We start from the raw sequence: 25,961 nt of genomic DNA, 5'->3' as shown, positions 1-25,961 counted from the left end.
ACGAACTCTTCGTGAGTAATTGAAATGCATTAAAAAGAATTAAAATAAAAAAAAATATAAAAAGGATGAAGGACGTTGGCAAGAAATAAAATCCTAATCATCGCGATATAACAGCTTCTTACCATGCGATTAAAAGCAACAATAGGAAAAAAATTACAAGAGCGGAAAGCGCCGCAATTAATCAATCATCTCGAAAGGAAGACGGCGATACGAGTCGTCCGTTCCAAGTCTCAACTTCTCCTTCAACGGACCTCCTTTAGATATTGACATAACAATGTAAGTAACAAAATTAATGCAACCAGAACGGAGTTCTAACCAGCGCGGCGAAGGGTCCGAGAGCGGCCGACGGGTTTTGGCGAGTCAAAACGACCCTTCACCCCGTTCGCGGAGACCAAAGCGGGTCTTTAGGGTCGCCAAGGGTCGCGTTCCTTCGGCGAAGGAAGGCGCGCGCAAAGAGCGCGCGCGGCTCTCCGCGTTATTTTCTCGGATCGATGCGTTTCGATCGCCGCCGTCGCGACGCTCGCCGACGTCGTTTTACCCACCGCTCGTCGGCGCTCGTCGGTGGCGGCAGGCGCGCTTGGCCGGTGTCGCGCGTTTCTACCCCCCGCAGGCTATTCGCGGCTACTCGCGGAGGATGTCGCGCCTATATCCGTGAGGGTGGCCGCGCTTACCCCGCTCGCTCGCTCGCGTGGTGGACGGCAGGAGAGACGGAGGAGAGCGGGATGGCTTCCGACGCCGAGGCGCAGGAGGCGCAAGAGGCTCAGGAGGCCGCCGAGGAGGAGGACTTGAGGATCTTCGAGACGCTCCGCATCTCCTCACCCCGGAAGGTCAATCGACGACGACGAGCACCGCTCGCTCGCTCTCTTCTCTCTCTCTCTCTCTTTCTCTCTTTCTCTCTCTCTTTCTCTTTCTCTCACCTCAGTATCGGCCACAGTGCACGCACACTCTCACGCACTCACGCACGCTGTTGTACAGAGGGACGAGGGTGCGCACACGAAGAACCGCCTAAGCTGTTTCGAGTGGCAGTCACATGAGATTGCTGTAGCTATTGTTGTTGTCGTCGTTGTTGTTATTGTTGCGGGTTGCCTTCGTTTTGACGGATCAAAGTGACGACGCGCTTCGATCGTTAAGCCCTTGCGAATCAAGCGCCTTGTGAGGTGCCTTGAGGCACCGGGCTTGAAAGAAAAGGAGAAATATTAGGTGCCTGTGTCGTTGGTATCGGCGTTATCAATGTGTAATCGCGCGAATGTTGTGTCAATAAAACTATGAGTATCACTGCGAGTCACACCTTCTGTGATTTTCCATTATTCCCAACGAAGGGTCACACGTTTCAGGCGACGGGACACATCTGTCGGCGAAGTATTCTCGATGGACGTCCATCTCCATCACCCCTTCCACCCTCTCGCCCTCCTACCTCTTAGCGTTCCATTCACGAGAAGAAGGACGATAACTTAATATTTCGCAGGTCAACTTTCGCAGAAGTCAGTCTCTGCGGTCTCGTTCTTTGCCCCTTCCTTCCTTCCTTCCTTCCTTCCTTCCTTCCTTCCTTCCCCCCGCGCTTCCACCCCTTGGCGCCCCATGTACGAGCGAGAGGACGCTTGGTATTCGGAGGGTTAATTTCGCTAAAATTCATTCCGCGTGGTCAGCTCAGAGTTAAACTCTCGCGTATGAGCCGAGGCGGGGGGAAATTACAGAGAGGGATTCTATGACGAAGAAACTGCCGCGACGCGACAAGTCCGGGCATTCCGCGTGCGGTTATAATTTCGCCGCTATCTTCTGCGGACACGCGTAACAAGTCGCCCGACGGCATCGCCGGGCTGAGCGGAATTGTGCGAGCTCGCGAGAGCTCGCCGAGACTTGTAGGCGACGCGCTATGCTATGAGCTACGTCACACTCTGGCTTATCATCCTCCCTCCCCCCTTCCCGCTCCACCCCGCCGCCACGGCACCGCGGTGGGTGCATGCAACATGCACAAACGCATTCACATGCTAATCGCACGGGGTCACGTGCACTGCCGTATCATCCGCTACAAAGGCTTTCAATGTGTACATGCCCGGACGTACACAGTGCGCCCATCGAAGGGCAGCGGATCAATAACGGAAGCGCACGCGATATTGATCACTTTACGATCAACATAGTTATTTGATGGGACATTGATCGGAGCTGGCGGATCGGCTCGCCGCATTAAGCCCGTCCCGATCGATCCGACCCTGAGCGCGATGTATCCGGGCTATTTTTAGCCGAGGAAGTTTCGCGTAGCGGAGAAAACGCACTTATTTTAATATCGCGCTGGGACCTCCGGTTGGGACCTCTTGGTCGCTTCTTGGCGCGACGCGCCAGCGGAAAAATCAAAGGATGGACGAGGACCTGAGGATCGGTTGTTCCAGCTTCTCGGTAAGCTAACTGATTGTCAAGTCATATGTTTGTCTCTGTTTCTCCTTCAATTTAGACAAAGACAGACAGTATGATTTAACCATCAGTCAACTCACCGAGGGACTGGAACAACCTGCCCTGAGCGCGTTCTTGTGTACTTGTATTTTCACCGTGAGAGAGAAGAGATCTCTTGTGGGAAATTCGCGAGACTTCAAACGAGTTGTGACGTTAGTCGCAATGTTCAATGGATATATATGTTCAATGTATCGTTATTGCTCTATCCGGCTTCAAGACTTTTACCTGTCCAAATATTTGTCGATTTGTTCTCCCAGTGTTCTGTGACGCTGATCAAAGTATTGTAACGACTGCGATTTTTTAATGATTGTTGGGAGAAGAGCAATAAAAAAAATTAATACACACGTACGACACATTGCGAGCATTCACCAACGGAGGAAGCAACCGTATCGATCCTAATCTAATCAGCGCGACTGCAATCACAGCGAGGAAACGAATCGCGCTCAGCAGACCGTGATCGGAATCTCCTCCGATCGACGCGTCGCCGTCGCCGTCGCCGTTGTCGCCGTCGTTATTAGCGATTGCGCGTCTAATTGCGGTCGCTCGCGAGATTCCGTCACGTTCGTCATTACCGCAGCGTCTCCCTTTCGTTGGGGCGCGCCCGGGGGGGGGGGAGGGGGGGCCGCAATCGCACGAATCGCGGGCGTATCGACTCGCGCGTGAACAAGGGTCGCGGTTGCCATAGCGTTGCACGAAATCGATTTCACCTGTCGCTGTCGCTACCCCCCTCCCCCCCGTTCCCTCCTCTTCAATCCGCTCGCGCTGTCGCGTGCTTTCCAAGTCTATCTTAATTTATCGGACGCCATCGAGGGGACCGACTGATCTTAGTCGGTCGCGCGACGGCGGTGCCGTTTAATCCAGTTTTGTCGATGCCCCGGCATTTAATTCCCCGTCACCCCCTCCCCCCCTCTGCGAGTTCCTTTCTTATTGCGCTCGCGGTGGCTGCGGATTGATCGGACTCGGGGAACGCGCGCCTCTTCCGTCGTTGCTCGCGGTGCCACGCCGGTGGCGCGTTCGCTCTGCTAATTCAAACGCGTGCCCCGACTCTTTCCGCTTTTCTTAGTTTTCCTTCGGCTCTACTCACGACGAGTGGTCGGGAGGGGGAGGGGGGGGGGCAAACATATCGCGTTTCGTTCGTTACTCTGTCTCATTAAACACAGCCTCGGGAGCTACGAGCTGAACGCCACTGTTCAACAACGCGCGCGCGCCGCGCTGTGCTCGGTGGCTCTCGTTGTGATTTATTTCAACGATATTTAAACGAACGGAGTGACAAGTGGGCGTGCGCTGCGCGATAATTCTGTGAATGATAAAATAAACCGGCCCGTGCGAAAGGATTGTAATAGTAAAATGTGAATATGTATCCGTGAACGCTCTGGTTTCACGTTTCTCGCTGTGAAACTGCTGGTGAAAAAAATGCGAACGCGTCTGGCTTTCTTCCTTTTTTTTTTTTCCACGCAGAGTCTTGTTGAATTATCTGTGACGGCGTAATTATATGTATTATCGTTCACACAGGGTCAGAAATAATCGCACGGATCTGCAGTGGCGATTGATTATTCGCTAATGCATCCAGTCTGCATAATTATGACGAGTGAACCGGTCGATAGAGCGGTCCGTATGAATATCGGGCAAATTTGCCGGCGTATCAATCTGCCGAAATTACGTAGCTTTAATTACACGCCGAGAGATTTCATTACGTGCAGAAAAAGGTTCCAGCGGACTTATAAGTATATTAATCTCCGGAATCAATTTTTCCCTCCTCTCTCTCTCTCTCTCTCTCTTTTATTTATCCTCCTCATTACTCATCTCTGCCCGATTCTAATGCGATATTTTAGACCAAATACTTTAGAATTATACATCAGACGTGGTAGCGTCCAGAAAAATGTCACGTTTCACGCACGACAATAATTTAACAAGACCGTAACAATTTAACAGACCGGAGCTTGTTTGCGGCATAAGTATACTCTGTAAAAAAACAAAAAAAAAAGAAATGCCGAATAAATACAGCACTCCACGTTTCCGCATTTAATATTAATCCTCTTGCCGTCCGAGAGGGATCTTACTTGTTTATACGACGCAACGCGGTATGTTTCCGCATAAATTTCAGCGAACGAAGCTTACGGGGTTCCGCTATTGTAGAAACATTCCGACGCGGGCTCCGATGTTTATCGCCGACACGAAAAACGCGTAACCGTAATTATTCGTCGCGTTTACGGTGCAAACTACGCGAGTACGCGCGCGCATGTGTATACGGAACGGAGATGAAATTCAATGCTCCTGTTATATTTATTCAAATATCGCGATATCGCGCGTGGCGGGTGCAATACGCCGGTGGCATTCATTTTTCTAAAAATACAATATCATATTCCGATCGCTTCGCGGGCCGGAGAGAAAAAAGGAATTCCCTCTGATGCAGACTCGTAAAATTTTCGCTATTACTGTTCGCGCGCGCGCGGGGGTTTGTATTATCTACCCCATCGAACGACATCGCCAGTTACACGTAATTTACACATTTCGTCAAGCGGGCGCGTTTTTGTATTTAGCGATGAAATTTTCAACGTCCCGCGAGCATTATGCAAATGTACGCGCGAGAAGAAATATCGCTCGACGCGCGGGGCGCGCAAATCCATTTTTTTTACTCCCACGCTCGCGATCCGCTTGCTTTTAGCGGAGGATCGCGGTGTGTGTCATCGACTTAGCGAGCAGAGATTAAAATTACTTCAAACGTGCGCGCGCGCGCGCGCGAGTCCGCTCACTTGCCAAAACGCTCACGCGTCCTCATTGCGATTTTATAGCGGTTTTATTACGGTCGCGTGCGCAAAATTTCAAACTCACGCGCCGGGATCTCTCTCCTCCCCCTCTCTCTCTTTTTCTCCCTTTCGCTCGCTCGCTCGGCCATCCAGCGGCGAATTTACAAATTTTTACGCGGATACGTGCCTCGCGCGAGCCGCCACGTAAAAACCCGCTTGCATTTCGAGGTAAATACCGGCGCAGTAAATAGGTCGCGTTCGTTCAACGGTCGTTTCCCGAGACCGTCGGGATATTTATGGACGCTGGCGAATAATGGCTATTCAATATCGCCGAACTTAACCACCGTGGAAATTCGAGGTATTCCGTTAGCGCGGCGTGGCGCGTTATGCGGCATTATGCCGCTGCGAAAACGCAGCTTACATCCGCGGGGTGAAACTATTTTCGGGTCACGGAGGTAACAATAACGATCTCGCGTATTCACGCGCTCCCCCGGTGGCTGCCAGCCGGCCGGCCGGCCGGCCAGCGACCTGTCGCGCAATTAAAGCGCGATTTCAATTTGAGTCCGCGCCGGCCAGATAACGAATGAAAAAATATATCTGAATGAAAATACGAGGGCAATCTGAAAAGTTCTCGGCCTGACACATAGATGGCATTAGAAACTGTCAAACTGTATTGTGTTGGAAAGTGGCATCCCTGATATAAAACCATGTAAAATTTTATTTCGATCTGTCAAGTTATTCGAGTAGCAGCACCAGTTTAATATTGACGTATCATTGTCTTTTTTAAAGTGGAAAAAATGGAATATCGTGCAGTGATTAAATTCTTTGTTTTGGATGGTTTAATACCAACAGAAATTCATCCGAAATTGTTAAAAATGTATAAGGATGCATCAACTTCACTTTCCACTGTGAAAAAATGGGCTGCTCTTTTTAAATCTGGTCGTACAAGCCTCGAAGATGATCCACGCGAAGGTTGTCGGCAAAAACTGCTACAACACCACAAAACATTCAACAAGTTCATGATATGGTGTTAGATGATCGGCGAGTGAAAATGCGTGAAATAGCTGAGGCCATAGGCACTTCGAAAGAACGAATTGGAAATATTTTGCATGAAGAATCACATATGAAGAAGCTTTGTACAAGATGGGTGTCGCATTTGCTAACAATTGACCAAAAACGTATTCGAATGCGTATTTCTCAAGCGTGTTTGGATCGTTTCAAGCAAAATAAAATGGATTTCAAGCGTCGTTTCATAACTGTTGATGAAACTTGGATCCACCACTATAAACCAGAGCGAAAAGAACAGTCGAAACAATGGATCGAAGCCGGTGGACGTGCACCAAAGAAGGCAAAGACGGTTCCATCAGCAGGAAAGGTTATGGCAACAGGTTTTTGGGATTACAAAGGTGTTTTGTTGATCGATTATCTTCAGAAAGATAAAACGATTAACTCTGAATATTATTGTAACCTTTTGGATCTATTGAATGCAAAAATTCGCGAGAAAAGACCTGCTGTAAAGAAGAAAAGAATCGTTTTCCATCAAGACAATGCACGTGTTCACACAAGTGTTTTGACAATGGCAAAATTCAACGAATTAAAGTACGACGTAGCGTATTCACCAGATTGAGCTCCCTCTGACTATTATCTGTTTCCACACCTGAAAAAATTCCTGGCTGGAAAGCGTTTTACATCAAATGACGAAGCTATCGCAGCCGTGGATGGATATTTTGCAGACCTTTCGGAATCACACTTTTTAATAATGGTATTGAATTATTGGAAAAACGTTGGAATAAATGTATTGAAGTTTTAGGAGATTATATTGAAAAATAAAATATATTTCACGGCAAAAAAATTTTTCTTTCATTGTTAAGCCGAGAACTTTTCAGACTGCCTACGTATTCCGCTCGAGTGAGAGACTCGAATTCGAGTCTCCCGCCAATTCCGCGCGACGCGCACGCGATATCCCCGCGTATTTTCTCTCCGGACGTTCTCGCGCGCAAAAAAATATCACCCAGTAATATCAGCGAATACCTTCAATCAGCTAAAAGCGTTAAACGCGGGACGAGCGGAGAATCGAGCGAGTAAAGAGAAACGGATCGCTCTGCTCGCGCGTGCTGTCCCTGTTGAACAGAATGGCGAAGCGAGGAAGCGAAACGGACGAGAGGTATATTAATTGTGCTACGAGCACGTAATGTATACATTCTCGTTTAGATCCAAGTAGGCATCCAGGTCTAACGGCGCCAAGCCGTGAAGGAGGAGGAGGAGTATCATTGTGGAAACATTGGCCTATAAATTCGGGAAGTGTGTTGCATTGTGTCGCGCACGGTTCCACGGTTCTAGCGTTCCCTCCTCGATATCTGGCGGACACAAATATCGCGAGCGTAGATTTTCGCGTGCTGATACCCGCCTACCTACACCTGCACCTGGATGAAGCCGTGGGCGGCAGGTCGCGAACTCGCCCCGGGCAGCACGATTCGGGTCACGTAATCTGCTGTCGCAGGCAGACGAAACTTCGCTACGTAACTGTCTGCGCCGTGCGCATCCGATTGTTCGGGGAATTGGCGACGATCGTAACTACCCTCGATGCGCTTTCTCTCCTTACCTCCCCGAAGAGAGCGCGAGCGAGAGCGGGATAGGACGGAGAGGGGAAGAGAGAGGGAGAGAAACATTAACGGCGATCGAGTGGCGGACTTGGAGAGTGCGGACGGCCCGAGCCGAGTTGGATTCTCGCGCACGCTTCGGGAATACGAGGCGTTCGCAAGTGAATACGATCGTGCAGCGGAAATTCCTGCGAGGATGCGCGGCCAACCGGCGAGCAAGACGAGGTAGTTAATCATGTTTTCGAGCGAGTCTGTTACACGGCACGTTGCGGCGAGATCGATCCTCCTACGCGGCGAATTCCTCTTTCCCGCACGCCATCGTCGTCGCCGTCGCCGTCGCCGTCGCCGGGAGGAGGTTGCCGGAGTTATCGGAAAAAATCGAGCGACGGCGCTCTCTCGATGGAGACGTTCAACCCGCCGTGTCAATAGAGGCGGAAAGAAAGAAACCGGGGGAGGAATTCCCGAACGCGCGCACGCGGATCGAAGCGGGACGAGCCTCTTCGCGAATTAAATACAATTTAATCAGGCGTCTCGTTAGAGCGGGATGATCAAACGGAGTGAAACGTGTAATCAGTAAATTCTCTATGCATGAAGATATACCTCCCTCCCCCCCCGCCGCCGTCTGCGACTTGCCGCGCGCCGAATGTTAATTCCATTATGATCTCGTTCCCGACTTTCGTTTGCGCTCGAACGGAATAAGACGGTTATTACGAAGTTAGATTACGGTCCGTTTCCATTCGTAAACTTGCCAACGTCGAATCGGCGAGAGAAGAGAGAGAGAGAGAGAGAGAGAGAGAGAGAGAGGCGATGGGAAGAGCGAGAGCGAGGAAGGACGGGACGAGAAGGACGGGCGGTTACAGGCAAAAGAGGAAAAATGAGAGTTACCTTTACATGTCAAGTCTTAATCCGTCTCGTAATCGTAATTACCGGCGGAATGAATTCTCCCGGGCGAATCTCTCAGCGCGCATGCGCGCGTCCGAACTTAATCTCGCATTGCTACTAATTCGAGGGGATACACCGAATTCCGAGTGGCTCGCGCAACGGGCTGGATTTATGAAAAAGTAATTAAACGCGTCGCGGACTTGGATCAGCGGCCGGCCGGGTCGGCGCGGCGGTGCGGGGCGAGGCGGGATCAAAGCGGCCGCTCTCTGTGATCGGTTATCAGAGCGAAATATTTAATTAGCGCGACGATAATTGGCGTCGAAATTGCCGGCGTAAATATTCAGCCGCGCGCGCTCGCGTCGCTGCTTAATAATTCGGACCTTCTGTCCCGTCTCGGCTGGCACGCGCGTCCTTTCAATTTGGACGATTAATGACGATTTAATTACCGTCCCACCCGCGCCGAACCGCCGCAAACAGCAGCGGATGCGTCGTTCGCAGCGCGCGCGACGCAGCCGGAAATCGTGCGAATAAACCGGCCGTGTTTATCTCGCCGGGGAATTTTGGCAACAAGCGTTTTTATGCCACCTTAATTGCGTCGCGACACTTTGTGGGATGCGCAACGCGATCTGCCGTGTTGACGCGTCGCCGTCGATTCGCTCGGTGTTCGATTTGCCCGCCGCGCGCGCCCGGGCGAGACAGTTTCATTTCAATTTTTCGGAAATATTTGACCGACCGCAGGCGACCGAGCAATTTAATACGGCGTTCTTCGATATATACGGCCTTGTTGGACAATTTCAACAATGTTGCCGCGGTCGAAAATTAAAGAAAAGAGGGGGAAACACACACATATACGCGGATGAAATTTATTCGTCTCGCATGGTGCAGAGGGAAATTACTGGAATAATTTGACGTAACAAGCACGATCTCGCGTGGATCTGCGTCAGGAATTGAAATTGTTGAGAGCTGAGAAACGTTGAAATTATCGCTGTAAAGCGAGAAAGAAAATCAACGGTCGTATGCGATTGTCAGCGAAAGACGTTTTCGCCAGGCAAGCTGGATTTCGAGTTTTCCTCGAGGCTGAAAAACTACGTCGTCTCGGGCGACGGCTTTCAACACTCGCGGCCAATTTCGCGCCTCTCGCAAGCGCCTCGAAATAAATAATTCAAAGCAGCCTCCGAAGAATAGCCGCTAGTAAACCAACTTATCCGCAACGTGGCCGACATTCTATCCGGCAATTTCAGGTGGAGGCAGTCGATGCATGGCTCGAGCGCGAATCGAGTCGCATTGTAAGGTTTCCGTTGTGCGCGCGCGAAGCTGAAGTGGCAGTCATTATGAGCCGCCGGTAGACGGTCGCGAGTACCTGCATTCGCGCGGGTCCTGCGTTCTCACAGCGAGACAAAGGTCGAAGGTCGGAACTTCAGAAGCCGCGACGCGAGGGCCGCTAATCTATTCCCGGCTTAAACGAGCGCTTCGGCATTCAAGCCCCGCCGCCGCGCCGCGCCGCGCGCGCGAGGTAGAAAGCTCGTGGAAGTAAAATGGCTTTCTTTACGACGGCTCTCCGCTCGTCCGCGGCTCGACTCGAACGGGAATGTACCGTACATGGCCTGGCGCGGCGCGCGCGCGATGAGACCGATAATTTATAACAATCGTTGCTCCACCCTTGCGCGAGCCGCTGCAAACTGCTACCGAGGGATCGATGAAAACGTTCAAGCGACTTAGGCGGAAAAAACAGATGTGTCTATTATCAGGCCCGAAAGCGGACCTTTTACGCGGGGATTATCAATTAATATTCGCGGCAAATTTGGACGAGCTAAGACGAGCGAAATTCGACGGACACCTTTCGCGTTACCGTGAAAAGCGGCGTGAGAAAACCGTCTGATACCCGTTTCGCGGGAGTATTGTGAACGTTATATCTCGAGGCACAAATGGAATGGAGTAATAGCGCGAATATAACGGGCGGATCGAATGTTTCATGTTTCAGGTGGGCCCAGATGACGCTATGACTCACGATCTGACAACCACTTTGAGGAGCGAGTTGGCGGCCCTCGAGTACAAGCGAGACCGGCTTATGAGCGAGGTAAAGCGATTATCGGTTCTACGGTACTCGTTTCGGTAATCGTTCGCGTTAGTAATCCATTCACCTCGGGCCGTTTAGCTGCAAGAGATGAAGAGCGTCGTGAGATCGCGGGACCAGAGGGTGGTGGAGCTGCAGGTGGAGACTGATCAGCTCCGCGAGCAAGCGGCCAGGCAAAATGCCGTGGTTTCGAGTCTCAAGAAGCGCATTCAGGTGAATTTGCCAAAGTAATAAACGGCCGAGCGAGGGCTCGCCTCGTTAGCGCGCCCTTAGAGACAGTCGCTCGTTGCCCAATCGCTCGTTAATCCCCGCCGAAAGAGAGCTCGACTCTGAATTCACCGCGGGAAACACGATTGTCGGCGGCGCGTCTTGTAGAATAATCCGATAACAATTTCAGGAATTGGAGGAGAGGGAGAGGAGTCTGTACGCGAATCAGGGCAGGAGCGAGATCACGATCCAAGGTCTGCAGCGTGACGTCAAGTACCACGAGGAGAAGGTCAGGGAGTACGACAAGAAGATCCGACAGCTGGAGCACAACATCTCCGAGGAGATCCAATTAAAGGAGCGCGCACGTCTGAACCTGCAGGTGTGCCGCGGGTTCTCCACTAATCCGCTCGATCGCGTTTCCACGGCCGGCGAGCCGCGCGGCGCGCGATCGACTTTGATCGCAGGATCTGTCTGTCTACCTCACATTTGCTCCGCTAGGATTTCGTACGGCGGCTGGCACACGCGCTGAGCGTCGAGTTCTGCGAGACGGCGCATCACAGCCCCGAGACGATGATTCACAAGGCCGAGGAGCTCGTGCAAGAAGTGAATCGTCTGCGCACGAAAAGCTCCAACGTCGAGACGCAGTTGACCGGGGTCGAGGTGGACTTCAGGACGTGCAGGGACGCCCTGGATCGCGCGAGCGCGGAGAAGGATCAGTTGCAGAGACAGGTGTCCGGTCAGCTGGTCGATCTGGATCGTTTGCGTCAGGTATGGAACGCGGAACGACCCGCTCGTCGAAAATAAAACCATTCCGGAAGATTTATCTTTCTTACGAGTAAAATTAGCAAGGATTCGGTAACTTCTGTTTTTTTACAAATATCTCTATCGAGGATCTTCTATTTTCTCAAATTTCTTCCTACGAGGACTCGACGGAGAAGCGACAAATTTCTCGCTTGAACTGTTTCGAGCAGTCGAGAATAGAAAATGTCATGTCGTTAATTATTTGGCCGGCATGCAGGAGAAAGAATGCCTGGAGATGCAATACAGAGTTGCGGAAAGGGACATGAACGACCTGAGAGACAAGCTGGTGAACGCGAACAGGAGCATATCTAGCGCGACGGGCAACATATCCAATCAGGAAGCGTTGATCTGCCAATTACGAGGTAAACCGCAGCGGCTGGATCGATTCGGACCCCCCGCACCTTCTCATAACCCGTAATCCGCTCTTGCAGAGGACCTGAAGGCCCGCGAGGAGAAGACGCAACGCTTGCAAAATGAGTTGCGCCACCTCCTGGAGTCCTTGGCGATCCTCGTCAGTACGCCCAGCCGATTCGTCGAGTCTCACGAGAACGCGGTCAAGGATCGCGTTCGGGAGATCCTGGCGGACCACAAGGACCAAGCGCTAGTAGCTTATCGTCTTCTTCACTCAAATATCGTCAAGCCTTAAGCCAAAATCACCCTTGTTGCAATCTTACAATCTTCCATTAACTTCGCCCGCGAAAAGTTATGCTCCCGAGATTAGTAAATTAGCGAAATTCGCTGAAACATATTTCGAAGGTATCGAAGTATGAATTGCTCTAAAAATAAAAGAATTGCATCCGTGAAAGTATGAAAATTCCACGGGGAATAACACGGCGCGATATCGCGCTGATTAGACGCGCATCACATGTTCCCCTTTCGCAGAAAATACAGAGTCTCCGGGAGAAGGTGAACTCGGCGACGGAGTCGACGAATCGGCAGAGCGAGTTGGTCGAATCCACGATGATGAAGGTGCGCAGCTTGGAAGAGGAGCGCGCCAGTTTGGAGGCTAAGATACACAAGTTGGACTCTGAACTTACGAGCAGCGAACTCTCGAGAGAGTCTTTACGCAGGGACAAGCAGACGGTAGTAACTTTAAACATCTCTCTCTCTCTCTCTCTCTCTCTCTCTCTCTCTCTCTCTCTCGGAGGCTACAAAGTGTTAACACGATCTTCACGTTCCATTGGCCGGGGGGTTAAAAATCTTGACCGGTTAACTGTCTTGCTTTCATCTTCAACCACACGCTCGGGACGCGTTCCGTTGATTCTCTCAAATCTTTCTCTTCGCGCGGAAAAGAGGCAGCAATGGAATGTTCACACCTTCTTCTCATCGACTTCCTGATATCTTTTTTCTCCGATGTCATCTACACAGCGAAGCGCGACAGATCAATCGTAGACTGACTTCTCATCTCGCAACTTCTTTCAGTTCTTAACTTTCCTGGACCGACTGGGCAAGACGATGCAAATGGACGAGATCTCTCAGGAGATCGGGATCGATCTTCATACCGAGTCGCTGCTGGTGCGGGCCGAGCAACTGGCCAGGTTGGAGACCGACAAGCTGGTCGACAAGGTGAAGGGCACGACAGATCTTGCGCTTTTCTTTCTCTTCCGATGCCGCTCTGTCACGTTGCTAACGCTCTCCTTTGTTCTGTGTTTCTTTGTCGCAAATCGTGTGCTTACCACACGCGCAGTATTTGTGCTCCAGCTACACAACCCTACCGAGGATTCGGCGCGAGCGATCGTTCCATGAGCTCCCCTGTCTCAAAGAAGTAAGCCCCCGGCGCGAGCAAAGCGCCTTAGAGAAGAGCTTCACAGCATCCTCAGACATCCTTCGTAGACGTTCATTTCGTTACCGGTTCCCATTCTCCGTCGAATATCTTTAAAGTAGAGAGAACGCTTTTTCCTCGGTTCCTCCACACTTTTGTCCAGACTTCCCCGATTGCATCGCGCGCGGCCGACGATCGGGGTTCAACGTCCCGGCCGGCGACGTAAAAACTTGTTGGTTCACACGTCGGCAATTTATCGGGCGTATCACGCGTAATGAAGTTCCACTTAATCCACGGGCCCCGTCGCTCGCGGCACGTCGATACGTCGCGCTCGCTCTTTTCCGCGGCAAACTTGACGCGCTGTACGAACTTTTAATTAAATAACCTTCGATGTGAACGCGATTAAAATTTATGTCAGCGAGACGAGGCGAGGGGCTCCGCTCGTCGCGGCGCGGCGAGCAACTTTCCCTTTATTTTACGCGACTTTACGGCAAAATTCATTTTTTTAGAAACGGTAAATCTAAGCTTTTGCATATCGCGGGGCGAAGTTGCGTATGTGCGTAAACACGATCACCAGTTGAGTCACCACGAGTTATCTCGCCCGTCGGTCATCATCGTCACTCAGGTTTCAAGCTCGGCACGTTTATGTTCCGCTGCATCAGCACCCGCCGTCGCACTCGCCCGGGAAAACGATCTCGAAGTTGAACATCTCGGCGGCGCATGTTTGACGAATGCATTTCCTCTGCCTCGCACAGACCTCCGTGGTGTATCAGCTGCAGCGACGAGTCCGGACGCTACGGGAGCAGCTGCAGCGCAGGGACCTGCATCTGGACCTTCTACGCAGGAAGCTGTCTCTGCAGGAGGACAGCGTGAGGATGAAGTCCCTGCTGCAGAGCGAACGGGACGAGGCGAACATTCGGTCTGTTCTGAGATAATCCGTGACTGATTGCGACGGAATTTCAATGGCCCATCTCGAGCTCGCCTCCCTGCGAGAGAATGTGTCGGGTCGCTCGATAAGTTCGCGGGGATTTTCACGAGAAACTCCGAGCCGATCGTCCCACGTAGCCGGGCATCGCTTTATCCTTTTTTTCTTTCGTTTCTTGCGACCTTCCGTCGTACCTTGACGAAACGTCAAGATACATCGTTGAATAAAATCAAGGCCTGACTGTATCGTCAGGCCTTTGCAAAAATGCTCGCAAACGATTATCGAACGACTCGGATACTCGGCGAACGCTTCTTTCCGCGCTCTTTTCTGCACGCGGCGCGCAAAAGAACGACCCTCGCAGACAGCGGAGAATCCGGCGGTCAGGCTTATCCTCAGGGCGCGGGTTACTATCCTCATGTAAATCGCAAATTCGCAACGCGAAATGAAAGGGTGCGCAGTTATCGCGCGGAAAGGCAGTCGCGATGATTCTATTTTGTTACAATTGACTCCTCCCCCCTCCCCTCGATCTTCAGTCACGATCCCGCCGGATGCAAAATGTCGACGGCGGGACGGAGGAAGGGGAGGGGGGGGGGTGGGAACAATGCGTATCGACTAACCGTCCGATGAGAGAAATATAGAACCGCGGTTTATCGGCAAATTTATCCGGCCGAGTGCAGCTTTATGCATTCAGGACGCAGCATGGTCGGTGTGCGTTTGCGACTTTTTTCCTTTATTTTTTTCCCGGTTCCGCGCGCGCGGTGAGCGCACCGGCGCGGTTACCTGTAATTCCTGTTAGTGGATCGCGGTTTACCCCGTGCACGCGCCGAATGCAGTTTTACGCGTCGTTGTCGAACGAGAGAGGCGTTCCCGCCGATGCTGGGCGAGCGAAATGAGGAATTAAGAGAGAAGGAGAGAGAGAGAGAGAGAGAGAGAGACGGAGAGAAAGAGAGAGAGAGAGAGACGGAGAGAAAGAGAGAGAGAGAGAGAGAGAGCGCGAGCGGCTTTCTTCCCTTTCTTTCAGCGCGAAGAAGCTGGTGAAGCAGGTCGAGCGGCTGCAGGTCCAATTGTCGGAGGAGAAGTCGCGGAATCGGGAGCTGAGCGCACAATTGACGGAAGCGGCGGATTACAAGGCACGTAAAATTTCGAGAATCGCGCTGTCTCATAATCGGTCGAAGGTATGGGTGACGCATGCGGCAATTTCGCGATTTTGCGCTCGATGACGACTGAGCGTCGGACGTTGAATGACGACCCGTCGGGCGAAAGAGTTCCTCGCTGCAAGCTTCTTCGCGTTTCTTCCAATTAACGACGAAGAAGCGATACGCCACGCTCCCGCGGCTGAACGTGACGTTACTTGCTCGCTCGGGATGTGTCCGCGATAAATTTTTCCGCGCACTCTTTCAACGTGACTCTTCGTGATTGCCGCTGCTTCGCGAGGCTCTTTCGCGATTAATAAGTGAGCGGCGGCCGCGAGTCGATCATTAATCTGCCTCACCGCGGCGTTCTAATACACATCGCCGGGTCAGCCGGTTGAGCCGACTTTACTTTGTTTCGCATTATTTGTCGTTATCTCTTCCGCTTGAGGGGAGAAAAAATCCGCGGCTAAATCGGTTTTACGCCCGTGAACACCGGCGCGGCAACGCGGTGAGCGACGTTCGCCGGGGAAACAAAATTCCACAACGAATTCTCGCCGTGAGCCGCGCTAGAAAGCCTTTATAATCCGCGGGCTATCGATCAGGCGTTTTAACCCACTTTACAGATAGCCGCGCTGGAACGCAGCCGGAAAATAGAGGAGCTGCAGAAGCGGCTCGTGGAGAGCGAGATGCTGCGGACGCGTTACAACCGAAAGTTGACGATGGTGAAGGAGCAGATGAGGACGACCGCGGAGACCGCCGACCAGGAGAGGTCGATCAACGACCACTCCCTGCAGCTTCTACGCGACGAGCTTGCCCAGGTGAAGCAGAACCTCTCCGAGGTCACAAGAAGAGAATCCCAGGTGAGCGATACCGTCATTGGTTTTGCGCGCGTTTTTCGCGCGTAGATCTGCGCGCTGACGCTGGCGCGTCTCGATTACGCGATACGAGGTGAAAAATAACGCGACAAATCGCCGCGATGACAAATCGGCGCATAAATCGGCGGCTAATATCGGAGAATATCGTCGCCCGTCGGCAGGCTTACGCCTGGCCGAAAACGCACGAGACAGACGCACACGTCTCAGCTCGCGGCGAATCGCGTATTCGGCACGCGCGGCGCATCAGCATTCACGTAATTCTGATTTATGGCCATTCGTGTGCGCGGACGCGGACTCGCGACCGATTGAATTGCGCGAAAGGAATTTCGCCGGGATAGAAACGATGACGAAGCCGTCCGCGGTGCATTCGTATACTCGCGCGCGCTGCATACCGAAGACGTCCACCACCTTCCGCGCGCGATCCCCCGAGATTTTCAGGCCAAAGGGCGCGGGACTTTTCCGCGGGAAGAGAGAAGAGGGGAAGCTCAGTCCTGCTGCTCTGCGCGATGCTTCGACCGCTCCGCCGAAATAACGTTCGATTGTCATGCGGAGAAGCGCGTTCCCTTCCGGAAGTTATCGCTTCGCCGTAATCCGCCGCCGCTTTGATCTCTCATTATAGCCGTAAGCGCGTCCGCGCGCGCGCGGCTCAGCCCTGTTACTCGCGGCCGGGCGGAGGCAGAGGGGCCTCTCGTTAATTCATTCAGCCGCTCTCAATGACTCTCGATGACAGCCATTCGCGCAATTGCGACCTCTCGTTGGCCGCGTAACGCGCGTCCACGACGATTCGGAGTGACTCTGCGCCGCAGTGATTCGAGACGCACTCGCGCGCACGTCGCCGCCGCATCGCGCCGCGCCGGATCGTAAAGTAGATAGTACGTTCGATCTCGCGGCGTGGATCCCGCGCGAAAGGACTGTAAATCTTGCATGCACGCGGTGCTCCAGCCCGATGTCATTGCCGATGCAACTTTGCCCGGAACTTCGACACGACTCGCGTAAGCTAACATTAATTACGCGGAGTAACTCGCGAGCAAACGCTAGTCCCCCGTGCCGCTGCATTTCTTCCTGCGGTGGAACGATTTTAGCTTCAAGTCGCAAGTTGGAAATTTGCGGCCAGCAATGAGGGAAAAATGTCGTTGCTCGGCTGCGATGCAATTTCGCTTGTTCCTGCGTCGCCGAAGCTCTGCGAAAATTATCGGACTTTTTACGCGGCGACAAAGCGGCCATTATTGCGTAACAAGTAATCTCAGGCTTTTTCAGGTGAATTATTCCAAAGAAAGTGGAATCGTACAGACGCGCTAAAGAGATTACCGTTCTCCGAAGTGCCGCTGTAAATTTGCTTGTCGCAGCGCGAGATTGCCTGGTGCGCGCGCGATAATATTGGCTGGTGCGATAATTAAGTTCGAATTTCCCAATGGACTCTCCACGAGGAAAAGTCCGAAATGACCGATTACACGCTGCCCGATGCCGGCGCGCATCGCATGCACCAGGCAATTTAGCGTCACGGGAAATATTTACAGCATTTTCCGAGCCAAACTTTGCTCAGCGGTCTACGCGCGCGCAGGGACGATTGCCTGCGCGTAGAGTCGCGAGACAGGAAAGTTAACGCTCGGACGAGTCGCGTTCGGCCGACCTATCGGCCGCGTAAGCTACGAGAGAGAGAGAGAGAGAGAGAGAGAGAGAGAGAGAGCACGACTCAATTCGCAAATCGCTCATTTCCTGTCTCAGCTCCAGAGCTTCCGTGTCTCCGTGGCGAAGTTATTGTCGGAGCCAATCTGCACGCCCGATTACGAGATCATTTCGCGGCTGCAGAAAATGGTCGCGGCTCATCGCGACTTTACGATGCTGTCCCGCAGATACGACGAGCCTTTGGAGACGAGTCCCTCGAGATGCACCAGGTACTTTCAGATAAAAGTAATCGCGTCGAATGCTGTCGTGTACTCTCTGCGATTTACATTTCTCCTCAAATTCGCCGATACTTCCGCTACTCAAGCGTCGGCTCACGCCGCAACTTCACCTCCCGGAAGAGCAAGCTAGTCAGTTTCATCATTCCCGCGGGACGCTAATTCGCGGATTTGCCTCGCGAGGCTCCTACGGTAAAAGAGGATTTTCCCTTTTCTCCGCGCTGTATAAGCGGCACCCTTCTCGGAATACAAAAGACAAGGCAAAATAAAAGATCCACGGCTGCGCGCGAGTCTCTCACGCACTCTGTGTCATTTTACCTTTACCTTCCGCATCGTTGCAGCATCCACCCGGTCCATCCGCCGAGATCGCCCGGTTCACGCTGCACCCGCTACGAGGACAGCGGCTTCGCGGACCCGCCGGATCTCCATGACATCGACGACGACTACAGCAAGAGACCGGTGAGGAGCAGCCTTCTTCCGTGACATCGGCCAAGGTTCAAGTTTTAAGCGCGTCCCCTTGTGAACGAGAGATCGCAGCGTTTGCGATCGAGTTCGAGCCACTCTAGCGGATCGGAACTTCAAGTCCCGACCGAGCTCACATGGCCGTGGAGGGAAACTGCTTGGCGCAACAAGCACGTGGTAAAACGTTACGTTTACTCGGCGTAAACGAGCGACTTTTACCAAGGACCATTCGCGCCTGACGTCCCAGCGTCGTGGCGTCTCAGCAAGGCAAGCCGCAGTGCCAGAGCCATGAGATCGCTCGTGCGTCGACCGAGCGCGATCGAGCGGCTCGCGTCGCGACACGAATTCCGAGCGCAATAAGCATGAGGATATATATCGAGCCATCGATCCGTGCCATTGCGGCCGAAGCGGAGGAGGAGAACTCGTTCCGGCTCGCCCGTGCGAAATTGCAATTTCGCGCTAATTGCCCGGCCAGCGTGAGAAATTTCGAACGGATCGCGAAAGGACGCGGCGGGCTACACTGCCTCGAACGAAAACCGCCCAAAATTGCGAGATGGAAATTAGTCGGCCGAGTCGATTTTGTAGCGCAAGTTTTGTACGCAAAAGTCGCTCCCCAAGGAATCCCCAAGCTGGATGCGCCACTTTGGGAATTCAAGGATCGTCGTTGGCGAGAAGAGCGAGGGTGCATCAGCGGGCAATAACGTCGTTAAACACGCGAAACGGGATGACTGAAGGAGCGACGTCGCGCGAAACAAGGATGTTCATGAGAAAAAGGCAGTTTGTGCGAGGAAACGTGAATCTCGGAGGATACGAGCCAAAGACTGAGTTACAGGAAGTTTAGGTTCACCGACACACAACGTCGCGTTTTGATTTGCGTTTATCCTCGCGGACTTATCATACACTGAGAAAAAATTGTATTAAAATTAAACAAATATTTGTTCGAATACATACGACTGTGAAGACATTTACTTAAATTAAGCAATTATTTTCTAAAATTCAAGACAAAAGTTTACATTCAGAGAACCTCTGTATTTCATTTTAGAAATTAGTCGCTTAATTTGAATAAATGTATTCACACTCGCATTCGAACAAATATTTCTTTAATTTTAGTACAATTTTTTCTCAATGTACACACACACACACATACACACACACACATACACATACACATACATAGAAATGTGTACCTCGAACGATTTTATTTTAACTAAATTGTACTCGACTTTCTATACACTCTGTATACGTATATTAAAAATCTGTGCAACGTCCATCCTAACGAATATACCTAAGTGTTCATAAAAATTTCTACGAAACTCGAAGACAGGTGTGTGATCTGTAATTATAACTCTTCCACTAACTAACCGTCTACTTTGCCTTGTGCTACTTGCGACGGTGGCTTTTTCTCTTCAACGAGGGCGATCCTTGATTCTCACTCGAATAGTTTCCACTCGCTTTGCGTCAAACGCGAATGTTTTCGATAATTCCTACCGATCAATCATCTCCCAAGTGAACGCTATAAATCCAGCGTAGCCGACAATCTTCCAAAAAATCCTCGCTCTACCGGTCTAATTGAAATCCGCAGTGCTCCATAATGTTTCAAGCCTCAAACCGTTTTCGCACGAACGTCGAAATGTTCGAACAGCTGCCAGCCGCTCAGCCATTCAGGCTCGACGTGTGACCGCGATCTTATCTTCGTCCCGTTTAACGCAACACGCTCTTTTCTAATCGATTCGGAACAATGCGAAGGGTGTGCTGGCGGCGTTCGCACGAAACGTTCGTGCGAAACGCATTACGGCCGAACTTCCAGACGCTCCTTTTAAATGCCATCACACACCGGAGCCAATTGACGCGCTCAAACGCGCGTCCCGATATCAACGATACACCGTCGACAATCGCGACGATTAAATATTCGCGTTCCAGAGCGCTCTATTAATTGGCTTCGTGACAATTACACCGAGAGCCGGTGAATTGACGAACGACGAGGGTATCTCCCGTTCGCGCCGTCCGCAGAGGGACCGAACGCGCGCGCGCGCCTCGTTATGTACTCGCCATTATTGGAAGCCCCACTTCCGGGCGACACGGTTCCAATTTCCATGCCGGCCACTCGTCAACGGACGCCCAAAAGTGACGGGCAGGTGGACGGCCGGTAACGGTATACCTTCGTACAGACGATCGATCCTCTATCGACTCGTGGCGCGCGAGTCACTACGATATCGCAATTATCCGGCGCGACGGCGAACCCCCCCTCCTCCGACGTAAGCGTAATTAACCGGCAACGAGGTTACGACGATGCTAAAAATTCGCCACCCGTATCGCGACCCGTATGGTTTCACCTTTATTCAGAGGGAGAGAGACAGATTTCCGATTTCTTCATAATTTTGGAAAAAGGTGTGAGATTAAAGGCGCGCATTTCCAGCAATTTCAGTCATTTGGAAATTCGCGCCCTTACGATCACACGAGAATGTGAATTTGTGTGTTTGCTCTGTTCACACTTCCGGGTCTGGTGAGTGTTTATCATGACGAATCTTCTTTCCTTTCTCTCTGTCCGTCGCGGATTCGTGAACCCCGACGATTTCACTCTTACCGAGGAATTCGACATTAAAATTAAAGCAATCTGCGATATTTAGTATGACTTTAACGTGGGAAAACTCGCTGTTGCGTTACACTAACAATGTATATTTGTACATTATATTCAGACGTTCGAGTTTAGTGAATCCTCCTCCTATCGGGTCTCGATGATATCTCTTTGTCTTTGTCTACGAGTTTTGCTTCGCGAAGATCGGAGCCTTCCAGAGAACGCAACGCGCGACGTCGGATGTGTCGGTGGTTTTCACGAGCGGTGACGGCGACCTGTGTTACATCACAATCGAGCTCCGCGAATACGTGGGCGATGCTATCTTCGCGGAGAGCAACAATCTCGCCGGCAGTATGCGCTTGCCGGAACGAGCCGAGAAGTCAAAGCACGCGGGAATAAACGGCTAGGGCGGAAGGGAAGAGATATCAGAGAGGACGCGAGTCCCTTCGGGGCTCGAATCCTCTCCTTTCGCGAGCGCGCAAGCGGAATGCTCCGGTTTCGCGGAATTCTTCTTGAGCGAACGAGCGACGAGAGTCGAGTCTTCTCCGAGGAGCGATCCAAGGCGAATGTCGACCGATAGACAGTCTCGCGGATTATCGGTAAACAATACAACGAGCTCTCTCGCGACTCGGCCGCTAATCGAATAATCTCCCGATCCAAGCTCGTTCTCGCTTCTTCCTCTCGCCAGTTATCCCAGTTTCTCTTTCGCGCTTTCGCGTTCTTGCCGGATTACTCGGTCCGGAGCGCTGCAAAGTTTTCCGCCGCGAGTTTTCCAGGGAGGCGAGCAACCAGTTCGCCTGGAGAAACGCTGCAGCGCGGGGAAAACGCGAGTTCGAAACGAGAAACGTGTTATTTGCGCGTAAACACATACACTCGCGTGTTAACGCGTCGACCCTGACATACGCGGACGCTTAACACGGCTTGCTCGCGAGCGAAATGGCAAACGCATTCAGCTCACGCAGTCTGGGTCAATATGGGTCTAGAACCATGCGGTAGCAGCTTGAGAGAGAGAGAGAGAGAGAGAGAGAGGGAGAACCGTAAGTAATGATTCCTCCTTTCACGCAAAGTGGGACTCGTAGGAGGAAGTCGCCTTAAATAATACTCATCGTTACTGGCACGAACAATCGGGCGATATCACCGCGCAAAAAGCGCGGTCAACGCGACGTCGATATAGCGGCTCGCGCAAAATTTCGCGGTTGCTCTAACGCGCACGAAGGTGAGAAACCATCTTGCGAGGAGAAATCGCAGCAAACATTACCCCGCTGGCGCGGCGACGCAAAGAGCAGTGCGCGCGATTTCCGAATAATTGACAACCAACTCGCTTGCTCAAGCTCATTGGCAAACCATTCACGAAAAATTCAGCCGACTGGTCGGTAAAAGTCGATCCGCTCACGAAATCACGTCGGAATCAAGCCGCCATCGTGTGAAAACCGACGATCGATTTAATATCTCCGGTATTTCGTCGCGATATCTAAGAGATATCGCGAGAGCGATATTGACGATGCGGTCGTTATTCAGTTGATACACTCAAGCGGACTCGATACATCCGTCTGTCGACTCGACTTGAATATAATACCGTTACCAGGTTACGCATTGAGAAATTGCCCCTCGCGAGATACGCGGATAAGCATCGGCGGAATCTGCTGATTCGGCGAGTAATTAATCGAGACGATCGCGGAGAGAAGCAGAGCGGACGCCGCCACCGCGCACTTTCTCGCGCTTTACCGTTCGCTTTAACGTTCGCTTTAACGAGCCTAATTGTTCTTGCGTAATCGGCATTCCGTAACGACGCCGGCGACGCGACTTCACGGTCACACGCGGCGAGGTGCCGTCGCGGAATTTACGAGTGGGCTCAAACCATTACGTGAGCCGACTGCCGGCGGGCCGTGTCTGTGAAGTTAGCACGACGTTTTGAAAATTATTAAAAAACAATGTTAGTTCCAGTAGCATTTCTCATAGTTCTACAGTTCCTGATAAAAATAAAAAAAAGTTCTGTATTCTTAATACCAAAAAATCGAAGTTGAAAAGATGTCGTGCTAGCTTCACGTTCCAACACAATATAGTTTCCTCTAAAGTACAAGAAGCCGGTGAATAGTGCGCTTTTTGGCGAGAGTTCCCGGCCAGTTAGTTCTAGGCCAGTTCTACAATTATGGAGTATTTCCGAACAAAATTCCATCAATTAATAATTCTGTACAATTTTAAATATTCGCCGCCAGCACAATATTCGGGGAAAACATATGCTGTCGACTTACTGCACTACTGACGGTAGTTCTAGCTCGTTCTACTCGAGTTCCATACAATTCAACCATTTTCAGTCATTGTTCCGCCGTATAACTATTTTTAAATTAATTTTAACCTTTGGCGCCAGCATTCGGTGTAAATGTGTCGTGCCGTCGACTTAATGCTGACTTAATTCTGACGATACTTCTAGCTTGTTCCATTCAATGACACAAGGACTCGAGTCGTGCCTGCAATGACTCAATGTCGTGCGGGAATGTGAAGTTGACACAATTTTTCAATTTCGATTTTTTGATATTAAGAATACGGAACTTTCTTTTATTTTCATCAGCAACTGTAGAACTGTATGAAAAATGCTACTGGAACTAACATTGTTTTTTAATAATTTTTAAAACGTCGTGCTAACTTCACAGACACCGGGGCGGGCCGGCCGCGGCGTTCGCCGTCGCTGCTGCCGGCGATCACGGCTGTTTTCACGGGAGCGCTCGCTCTTTCGGGAACGCACGCTGTTCAGATTAATACGCCCGTCGTTCGCCACGGCGCTCTTTAATTGGCCGAGCGGAACGGCGCACTCTGTCATTATGTCCTCTCGCGGGAAAAGCGCGCGACCGCTCGGCTTTTCCGCGTCGCGCCCGCGCGTCTCCACCTCCCGCGCTCATAATTGCGAGCGATAAGCCATGGAACGTGGTGGGCAAAAAAGCCGGCTCCAGCCGGCCGATGGTATAATCGGGCGGACGGATGAGTCGAAAGCGATGGAAGCAGCTTGATCGCGTGCATGCGCGCGGAATAAGATTAGCCGAGATGGCTATTCATCAAGCCTACGTAATTCATTATTAAGTTTGCGCGGACGACGCGTACGTGATAGTCCGCTGATAGGCGAGGGGAACGTTCGCAGCCGTCCCGATTGCAAGTACGCGATTCCCGGGGAACTTCACGAAGAAGCTCAGCTAAAAAGCGAAAAGAAGAAAAGGAAACTTCAGTCGATGCAACGGGATTCCGGCGAGAAGCCGACGGAAGCCCGGCGACGGAAACGACCGCATCTCCGCCATCGCGGAGGAGCGGCAACACTCGCCTTTGAATCTCTCTCGGGCGCGCGTTGAAACTCGACCGAAGCAACAGCGACAGCGCTCGGCCGCTCGACTGAACGGCCATCTCCCGCAGAGGAGATTTCCTTTCCTTCCGCTCTTCTGCAGCTTGCATTGATCCGACAACGGAAAGTCACTTACACCGAGCCGAGCTTACCTTCGCGCGCATCTCTATGAGCACAATCTGCAGCGTTCCAGGTGGTCTCGCGGCTCACGCGAGGCAGGCGAACGCGAGCTGCAAATCCTCAAAGTGCATCATCACGAGGAAGTTCGAGGAGAAGCCGCGTCGACTGAATCGGCCGGCAGCCGGAGGTCGCGAGCCGGAGGAGATCGCGAGAGGATCGCTGGCGCGGTGATGAGCGATTCCGCGTTTCCTCGACGTCGATGTTGACGCGCTCCCGCTCGTACGCCGCATTTGCATGCCTCGCGAGTGCGCTTTCTCGCTCGCCTCGGCCGCGGCAACACGCGGCCGTGAACCTTCCCGCCGCGCGCACGCACGCACGCACGCACGCACGCATATTACGCCGGCTACATCGTAAACCCAATTGCATCTCGCGGGCTTAGCACCTGCGAGCGCGCGCACGCGAGGCTTTATTGACCTATTAGCTATTTACAACTCGTTTTCTAAACATTCCTGGGAGCGTGCTATTTAGCGCAATCAGCTGACGCGTCTCGCAAATTGAAAGCCGTTTTCCCCGGCGCGGTTTACGGGCGTTTAATGCGGCAGAACACCGCGCTGAGACCAGTCGGCCGTGAACGCATCTGCTTAAAGCGATCGCGCCGACGACTGGTCTCACACGAGACAGATTGGCGGCACCGTTTCCCGAGGTCCTTCGGCCGCCGTATCCGTGTTACGCCGAAGATAAGCGACTGCGGAGCGAAAAATGCGCGCGACAGCGCTGAAAAATCGGCCCCCCCCTCACCTCCTCCGCGAATCGTCGCGGATCATTCTCCGCGGAATCGCCTCATCGGCTGATAAGGTCGGGGCGGAATTTAATGCACGGAGCGAAAGTTGCGAGGCTGCAATTTTCAGTGATAAATCATCGCCGCGTGATTGTCCGTCCTTCGCGGCGCCAGCGCGGTCGATTCTCACCCGCGTTTCCGTGCTCTCATGCTCGAGAGAGATTACACAGCGACTCCGGCGCGCGTCTTTATCGCGGTTAATTTAGATAACGATTACTGTTACGACGAAGCAAGCGCTCTAAAAATCAGTCCTTCTCCCTCGACTTCTCATCCGCCGGTGGAT

General features: G+C 52.1%; 1 protein-coding gene across 3 annotated transcripts; it reads left to right on the top strand.

The window, feature by feature from the left end:
- Positions 1-302: 302 nt before the first annotated feature.
- LOC105188762 (coiled-coil domain-containing protein 170) lies at positions 303-20,136 on the top strand. Of its 3 annotated transcripts, none has more exons than XM_011150395.3 (15): positions 303-827; positions 10,659-10,754; positions 10,833-10,964; positions 11,149-11,337; positions 11,457-11,726; positions 11,977-12,121; positions 12,191-12,363; positions 12,642-12,842; positions 13,182-13,325; positions 13,447-13,524; positions 14,277-14,440; positions 15,468-15,576; positions 16,203-16,439; positions 18,180-18,349; positions 18,697-20,136. In XM_011150395.3, the coding sequence occupies exons 1-15, from the start codon at positions 492-494 to the stop codon at positions 18,836-18,838; spliced, it is 2,586 nt and encodes an 861-aa protein (XP_011148697.2). In that variant the 5' UTR covers positions 303-491; the 3' UTR covers positions 18,839-20,136. The 3 variants fall into 3 exon arrangements, with proteins under 3 accessions (XP_011148697.2, XP_019699519.2, XP_019699520.1); XM_019843961.2 differs by lacking the exon at positions 303-827 and adding an exon at positions 7,124-8,020; XM_019843960.2 differs by lacking the exon at positions 13,447-13,524 and having other exon boundaries at positions 304-827.
- The last annotated feature ends 5,825 nt before the right edge of the window (positions 20,137-25,961 follow it).

This window comes from Harpegnathos saltator, unplaced genomic scaffold (assembly GCF_003227715.2).
Source record: "Harpegnathos saltator strain DR-91 unplaced genomic scaffold, Hsal_v8.6 scaffold37, whole genome shotgun sequence".
Lineage (NCBI taxonomy): Eukaryota > Metazoa > Arthropoda > Insecta > Hymenoptera > Formicidae > Harpegnathos > Harpegnathos saltator.
The sequence above is the reverse complement of the archived record's forward strand: the minus strand, read 5'-3'. Positions and strand labels throughout refer to the sequence as shown.

What these genes read in the sequence shown, in the direction of transcription:
- LOC105188762 (XM_011150395.3), top strand. Translation starts at nt 492, where the DNA reads ATGCGTTTCGATCGCCGCCGTCGCGACGCTCGCCGACGTCGTTTTACC. An exon ending in GTCTCAAGAAGCGCATTCAG is followed by an intron (nt 10,965 to 11,148) that starts GTGAATTTGCCA and finishes TAACAATTTCAG; the next exon opens with GAATTGGAGGAGAGGGAGAG. An exon ending in TACGCAGGGACAAGCAGACG is followed by an intron (nt 12,843 to 13,181) that starts GTAGTAACTTTA and finishes AACTTCTTTCAG; the next exon opens with TTCTTAACTTTCCTGGACCG.